Genomic DNA, 21,465 nt, shown 5'->3' with positions numbered 1-21,465 from the left:
ATCTTGTGTCAGTCTTAACATCTATAAAAATACTGATTAAAATTAAATATGTTTTTACCAATAAATATAAGTTAATGTGAGGTGTTTAAAAAATACAGTTTATTTAAAAAACATTTTCAATGGAATGCGTAATTATTGAGGGTAAATAATAAAGGATAGAATATTAATGTAAATGCAAAGGACATCCTTGATTGTGTTGTAATTACATAAATGAAACAATGGACTGTATTTATAAGCAGCATTTCAAATTTCATTACCTAAACAGTACATAGTAACATTATCATGGAATGTAGATTTATAGAATTTCGTTTTATAAGCACCATTTGTTCGGATTTACTGACAAATATGATAATATGCAAAACCAACAACATGCAATAATGCAACTTTGGGTTTACATAGATTCGTTAAGTTGCATACAACGATTGTGTAGGCAAGTTACGTTAAAAACAATGTTTCACTAACGAGGAAATAAAATATTTGAAAACAGCGAAAATAATGGCGTTTTTATCTATGTGCAAATAAGATTTTTTTTTATTTAATACGCTTACAGTATAAATTCAACTACGACAGTTAAAGCTCTACAACTAGTTTACATATTTACAAGAAACATAGATGAAATGTTAAATGTTTATTCAATATTAAAATAAAATCAAATTATTCGTATAACTAATAATATAGCAACAAACCAATACTTTAAATAATACGCATGAATGTTTATTTAAACGTTAGGCATTTAGCAAACTTTAACACAACATTTTAAATGCAAGACTAAAGTAAAAGTCTTAAAAATAATTAAGTACATGTAATTATTAAGTTTACTGTCCTACCTAGTACTAAGAATCTCTCATTGGACGAATGTAATAAATAATTGTAAGTATACATACATAAACACATCCAACAAAAACTTATTTATTAAGTAAATTAATACCATTTTCATGAATGATACAGAAAGAATAAAGTACATTATTACTTCTTTTTCCTTTTCTAGTAGACAATAGGGGAATAAAGCACAATATATCAGTGAGGTGTGAAGAAAAACTCAAAACAAAACCCTATACAATGCTACGTGATTAGGGCGGTTATATTAGGCTATATCATTCTCATATAGGGAGAGGCTTGTAATTATATAAAGTGACAGTAGTTTTCCATAAAAAAAGTACTCTGATGATGATACAAGTACACATCTTAGAATTAGAACATTGTATAAAGAAGTAGCTTTCTAATTAAAAAAAAATATTGTAAAACTACTAATAAATTAAAAAATATTTCCACTGATTATACAGTTCGCATAAACAATATGCATATAACCGCCAAGTGACACATTAATGTTCTGACCTTGTTTCCATGACCGTAGGACAGTTCATCAATATATGTTTTAGGTCTACAAAATAAAACTTGTAAAGCCATGCGTTGATGGCAAATCATCACCTTACAGAACAAAGTATTTATGGGAATTAATTTGTTAATACTAAATACTAGTTTTCAAACATATTTAAAAATTTTACTTCATATTTTTTGGCTTACTAAGTTGCTGTTCATTGCTGTAAAATGTATGTATAATTACTTGACACTATAATTATTATATTTTGACTTCATATACCATTTTAATACTAAAATAAACATACTCAACATAAACATACTTTACCTATGTTTATGTAAAAATATTGGGACAAATTTATTACCTACTTATTTGGACAAAATTAAAAATCTGAAAAATAATACTTTATGTATATTAAAAAAAAAAAAAGTACAGTTTTGTATATATAAAATATCATTAAAACATAAAATCATACTGTAATGTTTTGTGTGATTCAAATATACTTTTTTTTACAAAAAAAAAAAAATTGTTTTCATGTGTGACATTTTAAAAGCAACTTACTATTTTGCTCTCTTTTGAATTTTAGTATTGGCAACCATTACATAGGCTCCATAATGTTGACTGGTGATTAATAAATGTAGCCTTTTACATGGTCTGTATTAAATTTATTTATCACAAATTGTTCACTGATAGTGTGTTTATTTAAAAAATGTATGTATTTTTTTTATAAAATCACACTACAGTTTATTATTGAGAAGAAATGTTATATAAAATTAACTATCTTACTTAGGCCTCCTTGTTCACAACTGATCCATGTTGATCAGAGTTCATACTATTGTAAAAAGAAAGAAAAATTGAGAGATCTTAATCAGGTCTTAGAGAGATTTATTCTATATTTGGACTGTAAAGCCAATATTGAGGAATAAAAGCGCATTTTATGTTAAGTATGATAAGTATCATCACTTATTTCATAACCATTGAATATAGAGCTTATTCTGTGACGTCATTTTTCTAATCATTTCTCTTAACGTAATTTTTTAATTTGACTATTTCACAAAATTACTGTTTTATGAGCCATCACATTCTAAATTTATAATAATTTTGACTTAAATCTATTAGAAATTTAGTTTACTTCGTCCTAAGACTAAAGATTTTGTTATATCAAACTGAAATTTTAATTTTAGAGATAAGTTTAGAGAAATGGCGCCTCAGAATCGACCGCAATAAATCAACAATCTCCAGAACATCTGTAGGTGCCATTTAAACCGATAGTTAACTTGTTACATATAAGGAGAGTAAAGAGTGGTTCACCGGTTGCGGCGAGGAGCGGGAGCGGGCGCGGGCGCGATAGCGGTAGCGGCAGACGTTGCGGGCGCGGTAGGGGCGGTATGTAGCGGCAGTAGCGGGTTTGAGTGCGACAGATGCGGCGGCGCTGTGGCGGGCGCGGAGAGCGGCGCCGGCGATCGCTTAAACGGCCCGAGTCGCTTCGTCGGCCGCGGCGACACCGAGTGCCCGTCCGTACTCGCACCCCATGCGTTAGCGCCGTGATCCAGCAGCGCCGCCGCTAGCCGGCTGCTGGCTTGCTCTGTATTGCATACACATCATAATAATAAGAACAAATATGCACACAAATGCCAATCGGATGGTCAGAGACATTTATCAACCTACTGTGTTGCAGTGAACACATTGAACGTTTATTATTATAATAAACATATATGTTATGAAATATTGGGTGTATCTGGATAAATAAACCGTTTCATATTAATTATCCGCATGTGCAGAAAATATAACAATGTATGCAAGGACCTTGATATTTGCCAACAATCCTTGCAATGTTACATTAAGGCTGCCAATTTGTTACTTTAAATTTATAGCCGTCATTCTTTTAATATATATAATCGAATCGAATCGAATGTTATGCAGAGCAGTTATTGGAGTGCAAATTTAATGCTAATTTATGTAATATTTATATTATTAATGTATTAATTTGTAATCTGTTGCCTTGCTATAAATAAATAAATATGTTGTAAGTTTAAAAGTATCAATGTGGGTGTGAGCACTGCTTATTTACTGCTGTATGTACCGGTGTGTGAGGGCGGCACGGGCGGCACTGGCTCGCGCACGCGCTGCACGAAGTGCTCGAAGGTGGCGGGCTGCGTGTGGTTGTGCACGAGCGCGTGCAGGCTGCGCGCGCGCTCGCTGTAGGCGTGCTGGTACAGCGGCATGGTGGCGCGCACGGCGCGGCCGCCCGCCGCCGCCGCGCACCGCGCCAGCGCCGCGCCGCACTCCACGCGCACCACCATCTCCTCCCACAGCGGCCCGAACACGCCCACCTGCAGCGCACCACCACGCACCACTCCGTGACAAATACAATATTACACCTCGTTACTTCAAGTACTAAGTACTTCAGGTCACAAGCTCAAATATTTGTTTGACTATACAGTATTATAAAATTACGTGTTTGTCATTCTGTCGCATGAATATCTACTAGTGTACTATGCAGATAAGACGCACCGCCCGCTGAGTTTTTTTTTTTTTTTTTTACGACAGGGGGCAAACGAGCATGCGGCTCACCTGATGGTAAGTGACTACCGCCGCCCATGATCACCCACAACACCAGCGGCATTGCAGGTGTGCTGCCGGCCTTTTAAAAAGGAATATACTCTTTTCTTGAAGGTTATGTTGTCGTATCGGTTCGGAAATACTGCTGCTGGAAGTTGATTCCAAAGAATGGTTGTGCGTGGAAGAAAGTGCCTTGAAAAACGCACGGTGGAAGACCGCCACTCGTCCAGATGATTGGGATGAAACTTTAGTTTGTGGCGGGTTGTACGGTGGTGAAAATCAGCAGCAGGTATCAATCCGAACAATTCCTCAGAACACTCCCCATGATAAATTCGGTAGAAGATGCACAGAGATGCAACATCTCTGCGCAGTTTCAGTGGATCAAGTCGGACAGTAAGGCGTTGACTATCGATAATATATATATATGTGGCGCGTTATATAAGATAACGTGCAATGTTGGCGAGAACTTCCGCTGACCGAATATGGTCGCACGAACGATCAACCAAACCTGAGTTTCCATAGAGTTATGTCGACATAAGGATTGATCTTGTGCACAGCCGAGACTAACATCTTATAGGCAATTTTATTATTGGTATTCCTTAGCAAATGGTCGGTTATCGAAGATCGACCTAATATAACGTTAGCTTAAAAATATTATAAAACGTAGCCTTAATAATTTTTTTTCAATAAGCCGTAAAGGGGGGGAAGGGATTGTTAGTAATGGGGTCTAATGAACCCATTGCTAGCAATACACTATCAGGTCGACCTCCACGTGGTTCCCCCTGGAAACCATCGTGAACAATTCTTGTTGAATTCGTCACGATGGGCTAACTGACCTGCTTCATCCTCATATATCATCCTTCACTGGTGCCCCGCCAGTGTATACCGATAGCGCGGGCGGGGTTACCATTCCATTATCACCCATTAAAAAAAAAATAAGCCGTAAAGTCAATACCATTAAGTTCAAATTTGATCCTTAAACTATGGATAAAATGTACAGCACAAAGTGTAGTTACATACATCTGGTTTCCTAGAGACAGTGCAGCGGAGAAGACCACCGGGCAGCGGGTACAGCACAATTAGCACGTCGCAGAACTGCGTAGGCAGCGTATCGCGCTTATACGGCCGCCAGTGCTCACTCCACACCACGTGTACCTCGTCATTGCCCAGGTGGCGGGTCTACGATATTGGAATAAAATCAATAATAATAAAGTTCTTTTTCCAAACAACTTGGAATGACAGGCTGAGAATATATTATATTATATAAGGCTGGTGTCAATAATTTGTAGTACATTTATATTTTTTTCTTATTTATGGAAGACTTTCTATTCAATCGACTGATTATCTATCTGGCAGACTACAAGATTACAAATAATTTGGAATTAAATAGCCTAGGTACGGGAGATAAGAGAAAATATTACATATGTTTAATGGACCAACGGCTTTGTTATGTAACAAATGATTATATAACAAGTTGTGACGCAAAATCAATACTCCGTGTAAGTGTCTATTGGGCGAGTTATAATATCCCGTGAATGTGGTGGTCACCTTGTTGAGTATAGCGTCGGGTGTGTCTGCGGGCATGCGCGTGGCGACGTGGAACAGTGCCTCCATGGTGAGCGTGGCCACGTAGGGCGCGCTCACGCCGCCGCCGCCGCCGCCGCGCAGCCCGCCCGCGAACCCCACGTGGCTCTCCAGCTCCACCTATGGTGCATTTCATTTTTACATAACATAGAGTGGCTCCCTATATATATATATATATGTCACCAAAACACATTAGCTTTTTTATAATTAATACTAAGTTTGTGGGAGAAATTTATATTATAAAGTTAATTTGAAAAATACAAATTATACAACATTTTTATGAATATATATGAAAGAACAAGACTAATTGTTCATAATGATTCGTAATAATGCTTTACTGAATACTTTGATTTATATTTGAATATAGACATAAAGTATGTTTTCGTTTTTCAATAATTGAAAATGGCTGTTATTTTATTTATTATATGTATATTAATTTATAAGCAATATGTTACATATGTAAAAGTTCTAAATTCAAATTAAAAAATTGAACTGATCTGAGGAATTTTTAATCCCCTTAAGTAATAGGAACACTAAGAACACTGAACAAAAAGCATATAAAAATAATTTTGTCATCAAATTAGCTGACTTAATGTTGACACATTTTTGATACTCTTTTTGATACATTTTGATTGCTCTTTCTATATTTAATTGAGATATAATTCTGTATCTCTAATATTGGTGTAATAACGGTGGAACAATTTTTCGGTCGTGAATCTGATTTTTTAAATTTTATCATTTTTAATAATAATAAAACAAGTGGATGTAATAAAATAATAAAAACACCCAATAGTTATGTATGAAGTTTTTGAGGGTTTATGGCCGCCATATTTATATTGTCACTATATAGTCTGTAGCATTCTCAGAATTAGAAGGAATCTCTGACATTCCATTTATCAAAAAATATACATATGAATTTAGTGATTAGTAAAATATAAAATCGTCCTATTATTTTTAAAAATGAAAAAAAAATCTTATTTATAAATAGGCAGTATACATTACCTCCCAAGCTAAAGCGGCCAGGAAAGCTTCATAAGCGGGACTACCGCAACGGTTGGATAGTATTTCATTACGCGTCTCTTGCCCTTTTCCTACGTATATAACGGCGATTTTGTGGGTTTCCCGGCATCTAAAAAATATTAACATTTGAATAAACGTTATTCATAGATAACAATGTCTGAAATCAAAATGAGAAATTTAAATTTGGAAGAAAGATATTACATTCTAAATTATGTATCATGAAATAACCTCGTAATTAATTGTAGAAGGCTAATGACACATATAAAATGTGTATCTTTTCGCGGAAGTATTAGAAGGAGACGGTATGAGTGTGGTGTGGGTGTGGCGAGCGATGTCGTCAGGAGGGCGTGTGCGTGCGTGCGTGTGTTGTGCGTGTGTAGAGGCGGTACCTCTGCGCGTCGAGGTTGCGCAGCTCGCGCAGCAGGCGGTCGGAGCGGCGCAGCAGCTGCGCGTGCGCGCGGCGCGCGGGCGCCAGCGTGCCCAGCTGCGCCACGAGCCGCCGGCTCTGCGCGAACGGGTGCGGCGCCTCGCTCTCGCACACCTCGCTCGCCTCCGTCTCTTCCCAGCTGCCGCCCGTAACAAAAGTAACACTCCTAATTCTCTGTGTGCTCATTCTATCTAATTTCTATTCGCTTTGAGCACTAAAATTTTTCATTTATTTGTCTATTCTCGTTATAGCTACTTTTTTTATTAAATCTAAAAATCATCTTAAAATTGTTGTATTTATTTGACTAATATTGTATATACTCTCAAAAAATAAAATTTTTTTAGAATGAATGAATGAATTAATATTTATTAACTAGCAAAAGAAATATTTGAGTGATTTACGTGTCGTTTTATATATATGAAATTTGGTGCATACATTTTTCTTTTTTTTTTTTATACAACTTAGAATGGCAAACAAGCTAACGGTCCACCTGATGGAAAGTAACAGCGTGTAAACGTATGCAAGGCACTGACCTGTCCCTGCCGGCGAGGTAGTGGCGCTCAGCGTTGCGGTGCGCGACGAGCGCGGCCACGAGCTCGTGCTCGGCGCCGGGCGGCAGCGGCGACGGGCCGCACGCGTCCAGCCGCCGTCCGCACGACACCTCCGGCGACGTATGCCCGATGTACGCTAGTACCTACACACAACGCATTTCATAAACTGATTTAACTAAATATCACATTTTCCTTGGCAATCAAGTTTACATTTGTCTATATTTTTAGCAGCTGGGAGTCAAGTACATATATAGTTTTTCTTAACAAATTAAAATGGAATATTTGTTTTAGATATACGTCGGCAAGGCTGATGCCTTGGCGACAGTTACAGTAAGGAATGATAGGTGAGGATGACAATAGGTTAGTTTATCTATTGTGATGAATTAATTAAGATTTAATCACAATGGTTTCCAGATGGATCTAGTGCAGATATTGCAATAGGGCTGTATCTCAGTAACTAACAATTCCGTTCATGGCAAGCGCTTAAACAGTGGTAACAGTAATAGTGTAAATAATTACACTATAATTATTTAAATATTACTTCAGTGCAGTGTAGATCCTGAAGACTTCATATAAAAACTGTGTGTTCAATAATTACTACTAGCAGTAGTCTTCCACAGGGTTGGTAGGGAGATCTGAATGTTTACATTTACTCTTGTTAGCATTAGTGAATATACTCACGTGATCTAACTGATGTTTATCAGGCGGCGAATTTTTATAATCCGGCAACAAGTCAGGAGGTAGGGGCGGTGGTAACGATGACAGTGTGTTATCTCTAGGACTGTCGATACTGTAATGAAAAATTTGTTACATTTATTTAAAATTTAACAGTGTAAATATATGTATATTTAGCGGACTTAATATTGAAAGGTGTTCTTTCCTAATTAACAAAGACAGTAGGGCAATCAGAGAATATATTCCGATTATTTTCAATATTTATTATGTAATTTTTAGCTTTGCAAAACTCTTACTATTACTTGTATTGGTGTTAATTGTTAGTTGCTTAGAATTATTTTGTATAATTTCGCTATCTTTAGTATGCATGAGACTGACAACACTCGAAGATTGACTACCATTGTTATTATTAGAAGTTCTACAACCTTCCATATAAGCCATCAATCTCTGACTGCCATTTAGTCCACGCATGTTTTGTGACATGTATTTCACATCTACAAGAGGCATCTTCAGGAAAATTAATAAACTTCTGCTCGGAGTCTGGTGTTAATGTTTTTTACAAATAAAAAAGTTTACCAGTCGGGCAGCGGCAGTGGTTCGAGTGGTTCCTCGGCCGAGCTGGACGGGTCGTAGTAGAGCGCGGACGCGTCCCAACACGCCTTGCCGGCAATGTCGCGCAGCAACACTCGCACCTGGCGATCGGATGTCGCTAAACCTGAATGACATAAAATAGTAATATAGTATTAGAAGTAGTATTAGTACTCGGTATTTATATTGCGGTTTCATTGTATATAACATCAAAAATAAAGTATTAATTTCCTATACTTGTATGTTTGTATTATATTATTTATACAAGACGCAATGAATCACATATCTTACGCAATACTTTAGAATTTTGTGATTTTAATGTATTATTTTAAAATCTCATCCATAATTAGAGCTTGTCCATTCGAAGTTGCGGCAATAAGAACGCAGCTGCCTTACTAGATATTCGAGAATGTTAGCGTGGTACGTTTATAGAATAGGGATCTTTTACTAGCAGAGTTCTGAATCTAGCTGTAAATATGATTCGTTCGATCATTCTATGACGGACGACAGTCATTGAATAAAATGCAATCAATGGTAGCGCTGTGCCGCAAGTACTGTAAAGAAGCCCTTGAACTAAACTCGTGCGCTAAAATGATAATCTAAAAAGATTCCTAATAGACAACAAAATTATAAGTGCATCAGTCTTTAGAGTATGTTACTGCAGTTAGAGTTCTCATCATCTGTGTAGCTAAAGTAATTTCTGATAAATCCGTCTTGATGGGCCAACCGATCTGCTTTCATTCTCACCTATCATTCCCCAGTACTGTTCCGTCAGCATACACCAATAGCACAGGCGGGGTTACTGCTTTTCATTTTAAGCACGTAGTTACCGGGCGTGGTGGCGGCGGCGCCGGCGGGCATGTCGAGCGCGGGCAGCTCGACAAAGGATGCGAGCGTGGATTCGCTGAGCCGCAGCAGCTGCACGTGCGGCGCGCTCAGCACCGCCGGGCCCAGCTCGCCGCCCAGCGCCGGGCTGTCGTGCTGCTCGCACACGCTGGCCGACACCTGGCACCCGCTCCACAGCGGCCAGTGCCCCAGGAATAGTACCAGCTGCGTGCATATCTGCCACCAAGTAGACTCACATCAACGCCAATACACTTTGTACCGGTAACTAGTATGTTTTGTTAAAAAAAAAAAACGATTTCACAGACAACATAACACACAAGAAAACACACACAGCGATGCACAAAATGTATTATAGACGTGTCAGATTTAAAATGTTTGAAATTAGAACATTGATTCGGTGCCTTCAAATGATAAATTAAGAACCTTCAAAGAAGTAATTCACAAAAAAAAAAAAAACTAGTTTCAATTGGTACGAATTGATATGAAATCAACACCTCTCGTGTTGATAGAACGATTATAGTTAAAATCGATTTAAAATTAGAGACGTAATCGTATAAACAAGACCTCGTTTTAACGCCACTTATAATTTTCAATATTTAAATAATAATTTGACGACACTTGCGGTAGAAAAAGACATTCATTCATTTTTAAAATGAATTGATATTGATGAAAATAGAAGAAAAGCAAAAGTTTTGGTATATTCGATAGTTGGTAGGAAATTGGGTGGACATAATATAAAACCTAGCTGTAGGTACAAACTATAATCCTTACCGTTTGCGCCCATAACTTGACGTCAATCGTGGAAGCAGGAGATGTTTTAGGCCCTAAATTGTCCAATTGAATATTTGGGTCAAAGTCCTCGTCAACGGGTAGTGATAGGCCTTCTATTTCCGATCCATTTGACCCTTTCATCACCGCGTGTAGCACCTGTAAGTTAATATGTCCAATGGGGTCAATTTTATTAGCTTGCAATCGAGATTTTAGTATATCTCATATAAAAGTATATTATGTAATGATTATTGTAGTACACGTCTTTGTCATTAGCACTATATTACGTGTACAAATGCATCAGCGAACGTAGGTTTTGTCATCGATTAGGGTGCGTATTTAAAACGGCCGCCGTCGCCATAATATTCATAGTCAGCGGGTGCCTTCTCTCACAGTTACACCTTGTGTAAACAACTCGATTTGAAAATGCATAAATCCGTAAGTAGTTGGAATTAAGGCTTCTATTGAAACAAGGATTAACATGCGTCTACTGGGTACCTTTTTCTATAAAGAAATGATATTAGGCACATTGGCCAAGTGGCTTGGTACAGAGTTTTGACTTTTCTTTCTCTTGGATATTGTGTGTCTTGTGTCAGTCACCTTTAACGATATCGTGGTGATGAAAAGGAGTGATGACATATTATATTTTTATTCCATCATCGCCCAAAGATGGTTTAAGTCTTACATGGTATTTTAAATTGTACTGACAAGACTACTTTAAATTAATTCAATGTAATTAAAAATATAATCTTTGACGTGTTATTTTTGTTCTATTAATCATGTTTCAATACAGTAACATGAGTAACTTCTGATCCAAAAATTGTAATAATTGAAATATTGTTTACAGGTGTTATTAGCTCTTGCTTTTGTGGCCGCTGCTCTAGCTGTACCACAACATGATCAAAACCCGGTTTACATCCTGAAGCAAGCGGCCGATGTCAACCCAGAGGGCTACCAGTTCGAGTAAGAATGACGATAATATTTTTACATTCAAATTGGAAGATTGTGTTGCTCATTATAATAATTATTATTAATAAAAAAATATTTTGAATAATCACATGTCCAAATTCACTTATGTATTAAGAGCTATGCCAGAAGAGTCATATTTCAGAATAATTAGGTTAAATGTTCATCATTTTATTTATTACATAATTAATATGTACAAAAAAATACGACGTCTATTCAATGCAGATATAATACGGTTAAACGATTTGAAATCTCAAATAAGATTTAATAATTTAAAATTACGACCAAACAATATTTACTCAACATATGTTTGTATGTAATTCAACTTATGTGTACATATAATATAATATTACCACTAAGTTGTGTAAGATTTTTATTATATCAATTTTTTCGTATCAGGTTTGAAACAAGCGACGGAACATCTCGTCAGGAGCAAGGTACCCTAAAACAAGTAAGCGAGGACCACAAGGCGATCGAAGTGTCCGGCAGCTATAAGTATGTCGCGCCCGACGGTGTCACTTACACTATCACCTACACGGCCGACGAGCGTGGTTTCCAGCCACAGGAGCATGTTGAACACCAGGGCAATCAACAATACCAGCAGTAAACCAAATCGTTCAATAAACAAATGTCTAGACTGTGACACCAGCTGATCCAAATATCGAGTCATTAGATGAATTTGTGCTAATACTTCTATCAATATTTGGGAGCGTTAGCACAATTATTATTATTGTAATGTTTGCTCGTCGTTTGTGTAGGTTTTACTACACTGCTATGTCTGATACTGTTATGTAAATAACACGATTATGTGAAGCGCAAAGGTTAAACACGTAATTGCATAATTGTTTTTTTTTTTGCGAAAGTCTATGAGCAAATATACTTGAGTTCTAAAATGAGTGTTCAGCGTTGCAGACGTTTGTGCACGGATATGCAATCACGTGTTTAATTTAAAAAGTGAAACTGGAATTTCACTACTACATAGAATTATGATTGTTGTGTTTTTGTATGTTTTGTATATTTTTGTACATATTAAATAAATGTTTGTTTTGTAAATGAAGCTGTAGTATATTTTCAATTATTTCCACAAGCGTGACACTTAGACAGAAACACGTGTTTGAATATATTTAAAATTTTAAATTTATTTTTTATACGTATTTTCAGAATGTTATTATAAAGCACTTAGGTAAAAAATTTACTTCTCAAATTTGCGCTACTTGTGTACGACTACTTTCCTTCACGTTACTTTCTTCGTACTGTTTAGTTAAAATAAAATACAGCCCATGTTACTTGAAGAAAATGTAACTTTTATAAATAATTTTTAAAATCGGTTAAGTATTGAGTTTACCCATTACAAACAACAATCTTTCCTCTTTTTAACATTAAAATATATTATTAGAATACCAAGCAAATTTACATATTCACTAATGTATTTTTAATGGGCAAACAGAGGACTAATTTTAGAAGAGTATAAAAACATGGGCATATTTAATTAAAAAATATGACTATTATATTGATGCTGGAGATTGTTGGTACTTACAAAGATGAAAAATAATAAATACTATAAAATCGGTCTCAAATTGAAGAAAATTATAACACACACAAAAAATATAGTTAAATGCAAACAATATTGCCTATTAAAATAATATTACCTTGAATATAAGTAGGAGTAGAGTTTGGTCTCCATCCTTCTCCTGCATAAGGTAGGTGGGGCCGCAGCGCACCGCGAACTCAGCGAGGCACAGCAGCAGCGAGCCAGCGAGCGGCTTCACCGAGTCGCGCGTGCTGCTGCTAGATATCTGCGCCAGGCATGCGCATATCCCTCTGATTATTTTACCTGCAAAATTTATTGTGTATTAAAATACAAACATTTTACAGACAGAAAAAATTACATTCCAGTTCTCTACAAAACTCATCGACTTTTCATTATCTCGTTTTGTTTAGATTTTTATGTTGCAGAATAGAAAACAATATTTAAAATAATTTTATATTTGTATTTTTACAGATACTACGCATATTGATGTCCACAGTCAAGCTGGTAACAATTTTGTATATGTACTAATCAAATTTTTACATATAATTGTATTGCATCATGCATTGTATAATATTTTATTTATTTGACGAGAGAAACGAGAGAGTTTTTGTCAGTTTTTCTTGATTGTAATTTCTACAGTACCACACAAAGTCTCGTATGTGAGCAAATTCCCACAGTAATATCTATATCTATGATAAAACTTAAGGTAAGAGCCAGTCGATAGTAGCTAGCTAATGATATCACGCACATCTTGAACTGGTAAAAAAAAATTACACATTGTCCATAGTTTATATAGGCTTACTTGAATAAATATATTTATTTAAATTCAGACAAAATAGAGTTTGTGACAGGCTAGCTGTTAAGAGTTAAACATAAGTGCAGGTTTTTTGTGTCAATTAACAGAAATTAAAACATAACCTTTACATTTTAATATAACTCAGTCCAAATAAACAAAATCATGTTTTTTTTTTATTAAAGCTTATAAATATTATTTACCAGCAACTCCTGGGTATAATTCGACGATGCGATCGGTGTAATCAGCAAGCATCAAAATACAGTCGCTTACAACTTTAGCAATACTTTTATTTTTCATCTGAAATAAAAATTAAATAAATAATATTAGTTGCATTATATATTTATATATAAAAAAAAAAAAAAACTAGCTGAGTTACATGCTGTTCTGTCTTTTATTGGGCCCATTTTTTCTTATTCTGATAAAAACTACCCTATCGAGAGATACTCGAGTTACTAACAATACACATTTACTAAATTATATTAAAATAAAATAAAAAATAGTGCAAACCAACTTCAAGACACAAAATGGAATGGTAGCCCGGCCTGCGCTAACGGGATACGCTGGCGGAGCACCAGTGAAGGGTGATAGATGAGAATGAAAACAGGCCAGTTAGCCCATCATGATGAATTCATCAGGAATTAAGCATGATAGTTTCCAGGGAGAACCGCGAGGAGGTCGACCTGATGGGGTATGTTGCTAGCAATGGGATTCTCAGTCTCCATGACTAACAATCCCTTTCCCCCCAAACAGTAGTGTTGAGTAGTGTTTGAGTGAGAGTGGGGCGACAGGGCCGCCTGACCATGAGCATCTGCAGCAGGCAGGCGAGGTAGGCGGGCAGGCGCGGCGCGCGGCGGCCGGCGGCCAGCAGCTGCGCCAGGTGCGCCGCCAGCGCCGCCGCGCCCGCGCACCGCGCCGCCGCCGCGCCCTCGCGCCGGCACACGCGCACCACGATGTTCAGCACGTGCTCCTGCGCACACACCACAATCCGTATATTATTCAAAATTATAATTACAAAACTACACTTCCAGGTGAAGTCGACACGATTGTCGGAACCGACACAAAATTTCCCCGTTATACACATATATGTAGAAACTCGTATATTATCGAGGGTCAAATAGAAATCAATACATGTACAGTGAGCTGGATTATCTAGACTTTAAATGGGATGTATTAAGGTTTCAACAGGGTCGGCAACGCGCACGTTGATATACTTGGCGTTGCAGGGCCTCTAGACAAATGGCAAGAGAATTCGTCCGTCAATCCGCGAAATCCGTGAGACAGAATGAGATAGCAACGCCGGGTGACTCATTCCAACTTACGGACTCTCTAGCGTTGTCGATTCCATCGACGAATTCGCTTGCCTCTTGTCTAGAAGACCTGGTGTCAATAGATAACAGTGAGTGTTTATTATCAGACGAGTTGTATGCTTGTTTGCCACTTTCGTGGTATAAAAGAAATACGTCAGTTATACTGATTCGCAACTATCATCATAACCGTCATGAAGTAAAATTTAAAAATATTATATTCACAAATTCCCTTTTTGTGGGTTTAAATACAAATTTACTGTTATGCATAAATCCTAAAAAGAGAACCATAATAATGCCAATGTATATAAGAAATAACTATACGCGTGCAACATAAGTTGTTTTTCTGGAATTGATATTATGCAATTTTTTTACATCATTATCCCAAATATTCGATTATCAAAACAATTAGTCCATTAATTACCTCCAGTGTTTTATTTTTTTTAAATATCAAATATTACATTTATCTCTGTCTAACAACATACTCGTGATAAAAGTAAACTTGTATGAGTAAGAATTAGAATTAGCGCACCTTAAGATCAGGACACGAGACTGTGTTGTATTGGTGTGGATAGGGTTGTAACATCGGCGCGTTCATTAATTCATCAGGCAGTGAGAGCAACGAGCCGAGGAACGTCACAGCTGCGGTACGTGGACACTGGAACAAAATAAATTTCTTTGAGATTTGCATAACTCTTCACTAGTAAATTTGGAATGTGCACAATTTAACAAAATACTATTAAATTTATAATATACAGCCATTTTATATCAAATTTAATAAATATTGAGTATGTTGTGCGCAATCATAGCAATATTAAGATAAAAAAAAGATTTTCCAAATCGGTTTATAACTGATGGAGTTATGCATTACTTGTATAATAGTTTCAAGTTAACAAAAACACATACGATTGATAGGAATATTTGTCTGTAATGTATCAATGGGTGTTGTATTGTAAAATATTTATACATTGTATAAAAAACAAACGATTTGTAATATTTTGGTGTTACTATAAAAGACATGTCTTATACTGATTAAAATCTACGTAAATGAAGGCCGAAATGCTTGTACTAAGTAAAATAATGAAATGAAGGTTGTCTTACAGTAGGCCCCATGTCGGTGCAGTTGAGAACGATGGTGGAGGCATGCACGAAGTCGAGCAGCAGGAGGGAATAGCCGTCCAGCGCCAGCGACAGGTACCGCGGCGCCGCGTGCTCCACCAGCACGTCCACCACCGACCGGTCCTCGCCGGTCAGACCTGCGACATTATTTCTATAAAGTACGACCAACAAGACGACAGCTTAACACTAAACCTATCAAGCGCGGACAAATGACCGTTTTTGAAATTTAGTTCAAAAATTCTTCAGGGTCGGCAATGCGGTATTGCAGGCGTTCATAGGCTACGGTAACCGCTTACCATCAGGTGGGCCGTATGCTTGTTTGCCACCTCAGTGGTATAAAAAAAATACATACAGTAACGTGACTAACACCATGTAACTTGTTGACTTTTCCTATAATATACATACAACCCATTTTTCAATATTTACAACTTACTATTATTTACTTCTTTACTATCCAATTAGCTAAAATCTCTTTCTATATAAAGATACTTTAAAGCGGTCATTTAAACGCTCATGGTAGGATTAAGTATATATGAAATGTCGGTAGGTTTAGTGTTAATTACCTAAAAGCAGAGCAAAAAGAAGGAGATTGTCCGTAACAAATTAGTGCCTTTATTGATAGCGTTATACCCTGTCAGGTAGACCTCCATGCAGTTCCCCCGGAAAAGTATCGTTATTTGTTTCAATGATTCGAATTATTTGAGTTCTTCCTCTGGTTCCGTGGTTTTGGTGTCATTCCTTTCATTTATAAAATTTCTTGCCTTATTTTTTTTGGAATATTGTAATAAAATAATGTTTGTAAACATAGCATTTATATTAAGAACACAAATTAAAGTCAATTATTACTACTCAAATGAGTAATATGTGTGTGAAAATGAGTTTAATTGCTACTACTTGATACTAATTATAAATCTATAAACATGATAGTTCTATGAACAACCGAAATAGCGTGTTTAACCGACGTCATATAGGAATAATTCCAATCCTGTATAACTCATGTTTTTTTTATTATGTTACTCATAATAAATTGTAATTGTCGTAAATTATAATTAGTTAAGAAAAGATCCTGTACGAACGTTCATGCGTTTCGTAAACAATCACGGTATTGTCATTTTTGACATTTGTTTATGATATCGATCGTCTCACGCTTTGCTTTTGTGTCAAATCATTCTTTGAAAAATAAAGTATTCACATTAAGTACTCGTCTTTAAATATTAAATTGAAATCCAAGTGGGGGACCCAAGAAAATACGTAACAGTAATATTAGGCACACATATTAAAATATGTTTTTACTTCAAGGGATGTGCACCTGTGTTCATTACATTTTGTTAAACATTATTAATTAGTATTGGTCATGGCAATTATATATATTTATACAATTTAATTAAAAACATAAAGATACCATGATGTAAAGCTCGCTGATAGAGGTTGAGATGCGCGAGATGCAGCCGGTTGTTGCAGGAAGAAGGCGCACCAGGGCCCTGCGCCTGCGTCGATTCGCAGAGCAACCGTAGTGCAAGTAACTTCCCCGACCTGTATTTTAAATATAATTCAATAAACATAATCGCCATATGGTATATAGTTCGCCTTTTACATTGTCTAAGTTTATTAAAATTCAATAATAAAAAAGAAAAGACATTTTGAATGCGTGTAAGTACATAGACATACATGGAATGAAGATTAGAAGCGAGAGAACATATCAGAGATACACAATTCCCTGTAATATTAACTAAGTAATCTTTTCAGTAAGAAATTGCTTTAATAAAAATATTTTCTCCAAATGAGCAAGCAATTTATTGAATATATACGTAAAAAATAGGTGTACAAAATAATTAAATGTATTAACACTTTATTTTGGTTAAATTTTTTCAACATTTTTTATCAGAATCTACGTCTTGACCGTTTTCCACTAGACACTATCAAGAAACCAGTCGTCCTCACGCTCTCTGTATAGAGAGTACGAGATACGCGCGTCCTGTTTTACGTTTTAATTGTGTTCAACTAAGTTTTAAATTGTTACGTTACAGTTGTTTGGGCATGTCCAATGGATGTTTAGTTGATGGTATGCTTGTATTATGTCATTTATCTATCTCAGTAGGATTGATTCGGAGATATCATTTTAAACTTAAACTTATCACTCAAATTTCGATTTTAATATCATACTTTAGTTAAACTATTATGGTATGCACAATTGAGGATTAAATGTAAAGCATTTCTGGCGCAAATCTAAAAATGATATCACTATAATTGAAAAAGTCAATTAAAAATAATCGTCTCGATGACGATGATGTAACGTGACAGACAATTTTTTTTGCTCTTTTCTCTGTTTATATTTTATATATACTGCAGTACCTAACACAGGTGTTAGAAAACGCAATTACATAAATAAGTAATAGATTCATTATATGAACTAGGTAATAGTTTCAAGGGTAAATTAACAACGTTGGCACACGCATTATAATTTACAGTTCTTAAGTGTTTAGTTCGTTCCTAATAAGATAATTATTTTTAATTATTTATACAGATTAAAAAAATATTACGGTTTTTGGTATTCATTAATTTGTTAAAATATAAAATGGTATTTTGAACACCCATAGTTATACAAATAAAGTTGAACTTTGGACAAACGCCCATATAGTTACAAAAGATATAATATATGGTAATTAACCGATTTAAAAAAAGGAGGAGGTTCCCAATGAATAATTTTATATATAATGTCAAATTTACCGACAGACATACATTAATCACACAAAAGAAAAATCTAAGATGTATTCTATCGATAATGATGTATGTATTAGAAAAAGCGACATTGAAAAAGAGACGTATTCAATCAAATTACTAATTCATCTCATTTCACCATGATTTATTATGAAACTTCACAAATAAATTACTAGCAGATATTTATTTAGCGTTTAATAAATAATAACATTAGCTTTTTGACGGATAATACAAAATAATACAAGATTGTGTGTGTGTGTGTGTGTGTGAAATTACCTATGTATTCAGCAGAAGTGTAATAATGAAACGCATACCTGTGCGACGAAGGCAAAGACTCCGCTTCGAGACACCATCCCGCCACCAGATTGAACGGCACGTGGATCTCCGTGTTTCCATTTAGAGTTTGATTCGCGCTTATCTAAAACAACAAATATCGTATCTACAACTGGATCTGAGCACGGGGCGTCATCGTTTATTTATAAAATTATTCAACCTTTCGCTTCATTCAAGTCTTCACTTTAAAGAGTATTTTTTATTGTTCTTTATCGTAGTTCTTAGTAAACAATATAAACACGTTTTAGAAGTTGCTTTAAAATGACAAAATAGCAATTTTTTTTTTATTTTATTTACAATGCTCAGTACTAAAAATTAATTGTAAATATTTAGTGCGCAATAAAGATTTATTATTATTATTTGTTACGATCAATTTAAAAATGCGTCAGTTTACTAATCCCAACTACAAGAAAAAATTAAAATAGGCACTACCCACATAATGTTTAAATTACATTACGTATAAATAACGAGACGTAAGATTAAGGATTATGACTTTTTAAACTAAGAACGTGTTAGAACAATAAAAATTAAAATAAAAAAAATTGTTAGTAATTTTGAATGTGGACCTTTTTCCTCAGACGCCTGAGTAGCCTTCTTTTTCCTGCTCTTCTTTCGCATTGGCAATCTTTGAATAACTTCGAATTGGACAACAGTTCGCACAATTTCAATAACACCATACACGGAACTACAGCGGCCGAATGCACGCGTTTTATTAATTTATATAAACAAAATAATATAGACTAACAAAACAATAGGTGCGCGTGAGTCAGTGAGATGTGGCGGGCATTTTTCTATTGCACCATCAGCCAAACATTGAGATATCGACTGATAAATTCCACCAGCGTGTCATATTTGCGATAAACATTAACAGACGCCTATGTACCAGATGACATGATTGTATTACGCATGTGTTTATTGATACTAACGGTTTAAACTTTTTTTACAAAAGTACTTACGATGTTTTTTTGTAGGTGGTTAAACTAGGAAATGTTACAAGAAAGGTATTAGCAAGCAGTATATGTTATTAGCACATCAATACATATAATAAAATCGTAACTGGTCGCTGTCTGTACATGGAAGATATATAAGAAAAACTATATATATATATAACTAGGCTTTATGAACGCAATAAAACTCAAAACAATTAATTTTAGAATTTTGTCTGTTTGTCTGTATGTTTGTGCACGCTAATCTTAGAAACGGATAACCGATTTGAACGTGGTTTATCACTAATGCGTTGGGGTTTACTTCACTTAGCATTTTGTGTTTGTTTTATTTCAATCGGTTAATAAGTAAAAAGTTATATCATTCTAAAAAATCAAATATAAAATGCTATAATATAACCGATCAGCATTGGCTGAAACTTTATAAAGGTATTTGGTTCGTAATTATTATTTAAGTATATAATACAATATACCAAACCGGGCTCGTGAAGATGGGTTCCAACGGGAATGACCTATAAAAACTACATAGTTAAAAGCGGGCAATGCCGCGGGAAATGGCTAGTATAGAATATGTTTTTTTTATTATGTTTAGCTTTTAGCGTAATATGCACCCATATATTCTATATATTACACTTTTAAATTTTTTTTTTAGATTTCGTAGACAAGTAGCAAAAACGGAATCGTTACAATTTGGTTATGTCTATCTGTCTGTTTAGCTGCGAGTATTAATTTATTACACTACGATAAGATGCAGAAGTTTAACCTTCTAAAAAGAAAAAGCAGCATTTTTTAATAGAACCCCTTATTTTGAGTACAGATGAAAAACAATATTATATATATATATATATATATATATATTTTCCATATAAGTAGTTATGCATTACAGGTGTTTTTAAATAACCTGTAATACTTTAACATATTCTATATATTACACTTTTAATTTTTTTTTTTAGATTTCGTAGACAAGTAGCAAAAACGGAATCGTTACAATTTGGTTATGTCTATCTGTCTGTTTAGCTGCGAGTATTAATTTATTACACTACGATAAGATGCAGAAGTTTAACCTTCTAAAAAGAAAAAGCAGCATTTTTTAATAGAACCCCTTATTTTGAGTACAGATGAAAAACAATATATATATATATATATATATATATATATATTTTCCATATAAGTAGTTATGCATTACAGGTGTTTTTAAATAACCTGTAATACTTTAACTTAGTACCTAATACTACATATTTAGGTTTTATTACAATGTAAAATCGCTATAGGCCATTTGCTTTCTCGATATTATGCATTTTAAATTAATTTGGTATGCTTTAATTTCAGATTTTCTATAAGCAATCAATATCGACACGCGCGTTAATTATGAAAAAAATATATGTGTTCATTTTAGGATCTATATTCGTTATTCT

General features: G+C 35.1%; 2 protein-coding genes across 3 annotated transcripts in view; one reads left to right on the top strand and one right to left on the bottom strand.

The window, feature by feature from the left end:
* Positions 1-224: 224 nt before the first annotated feature.
* LOC113519814 (probable Rho GTPase-activating protein CG5521) overlaps positions 225-21,465 on the bottom strand; it is a 34,426-nt gene continuing 13,185 nt past the window's right edge. For both annotated transcript variants that reach the window (XM_052900403.1, XM_052900405.1), the window contains 18 exons: positions 19,088-19,191; positions 17,458-17,588; positions 16,038-16,192; positions 15,469-15,594; positions 14,432-14,599; positions 13,833-13,929; positions 12,955-13,139; positions 10,343-10,498; positions 9,556-9,787; positions 8,714-8,852; positions 8,144-8,252; positions 7,445-7,605; positions 6,874-7,050; positions 6,467-6,593; positions 5,429-5,584; positions 4,901-5,059; positions 3,402-3,651; positions 225-2,903 (listed from right to left, as the gene is read on the bottom strand). In XM_052900403.1, the coding sequence (XP_052756363.1) occupies positions 2,626-2,903; positions 3,402-3,651; positions 4,901-5,059; positions 5,429-5,584; positions 6,467-6,593; positions 6,874-7,050; positions 7,445-7,605; positions 8,144-8,252; positions 8,714-8,852; positions 9,556-9,787; positions 10,343-10,498; positions 12,955-13,139; positions 13,833-13,929; positions 14,432-14,599; positions 15,469-15,594; positions 16,038-16,192; positions 17,458-17,588; positions 19,088-19,191 (2,910 nt within the window). In that variant the 3' untranslated portion in view covers positions 225-2,625. The remainder of the gene's footprint in view (positions 2,904-3,401; positions 3,652-4,900; positions 5,060-5,428; positions 5,585-6,466; positions 6,594-6,873; positions 7,051-7,444; positions 7,606-8,143; positions 8,253-8,713; positions 8,853-9,555; positions 9,788-10,342; positions 10,499-12,954; positions 13,140-13,832; positions 13,930-14,431; positions 14,600-15,468; positions 15,595-16,037; positions 16,193-17,457; positions 17,589-19,087; positions 19,192-21,465) is intronic.
* On the top strand, positions 10,583-12,362 carry LOC113519605 (endocuticle structural glycoprotein SgAbd-5-like). The gene is made up of 3 exons (XM_026904723.3): positions 10,583-10,777; positions 11,187-11,302; positions 11,705-12,362. The coding sequence occupies exons 1-3, from the start codon at positions 10,766-10,768 to the stop codon at positions 11,910-11,912; spliced, it is 336 nt and encodes a 111-aa protein (XP_026760524.2). The 5' UTR covers positions 10,583-10,765; the 3' UTR covers positions 11,913-12,362.

The sequence above is a fragment of the Galleria mellonella genome, unplaced genomic scaffold (genome assembly GCF_026898425.1).
Source record: "Galleria mellonella isolate WM207_F2 unplaced genomic scaffold, CSIRO_AGI_GalMel_v1 utg65, whole genome shotgun sequence".
NCBI lineage: Eukaryota > Metazoa > Arthropoda > Insecta > Lepidoptera > Pyralidae > Galleria > Galleria mellonella.
The sequence above is the reverse complement of the archived record's forward strand: the minus strand, read 5'-3'. Positions and strand labels throughout refer to the sequence as shown.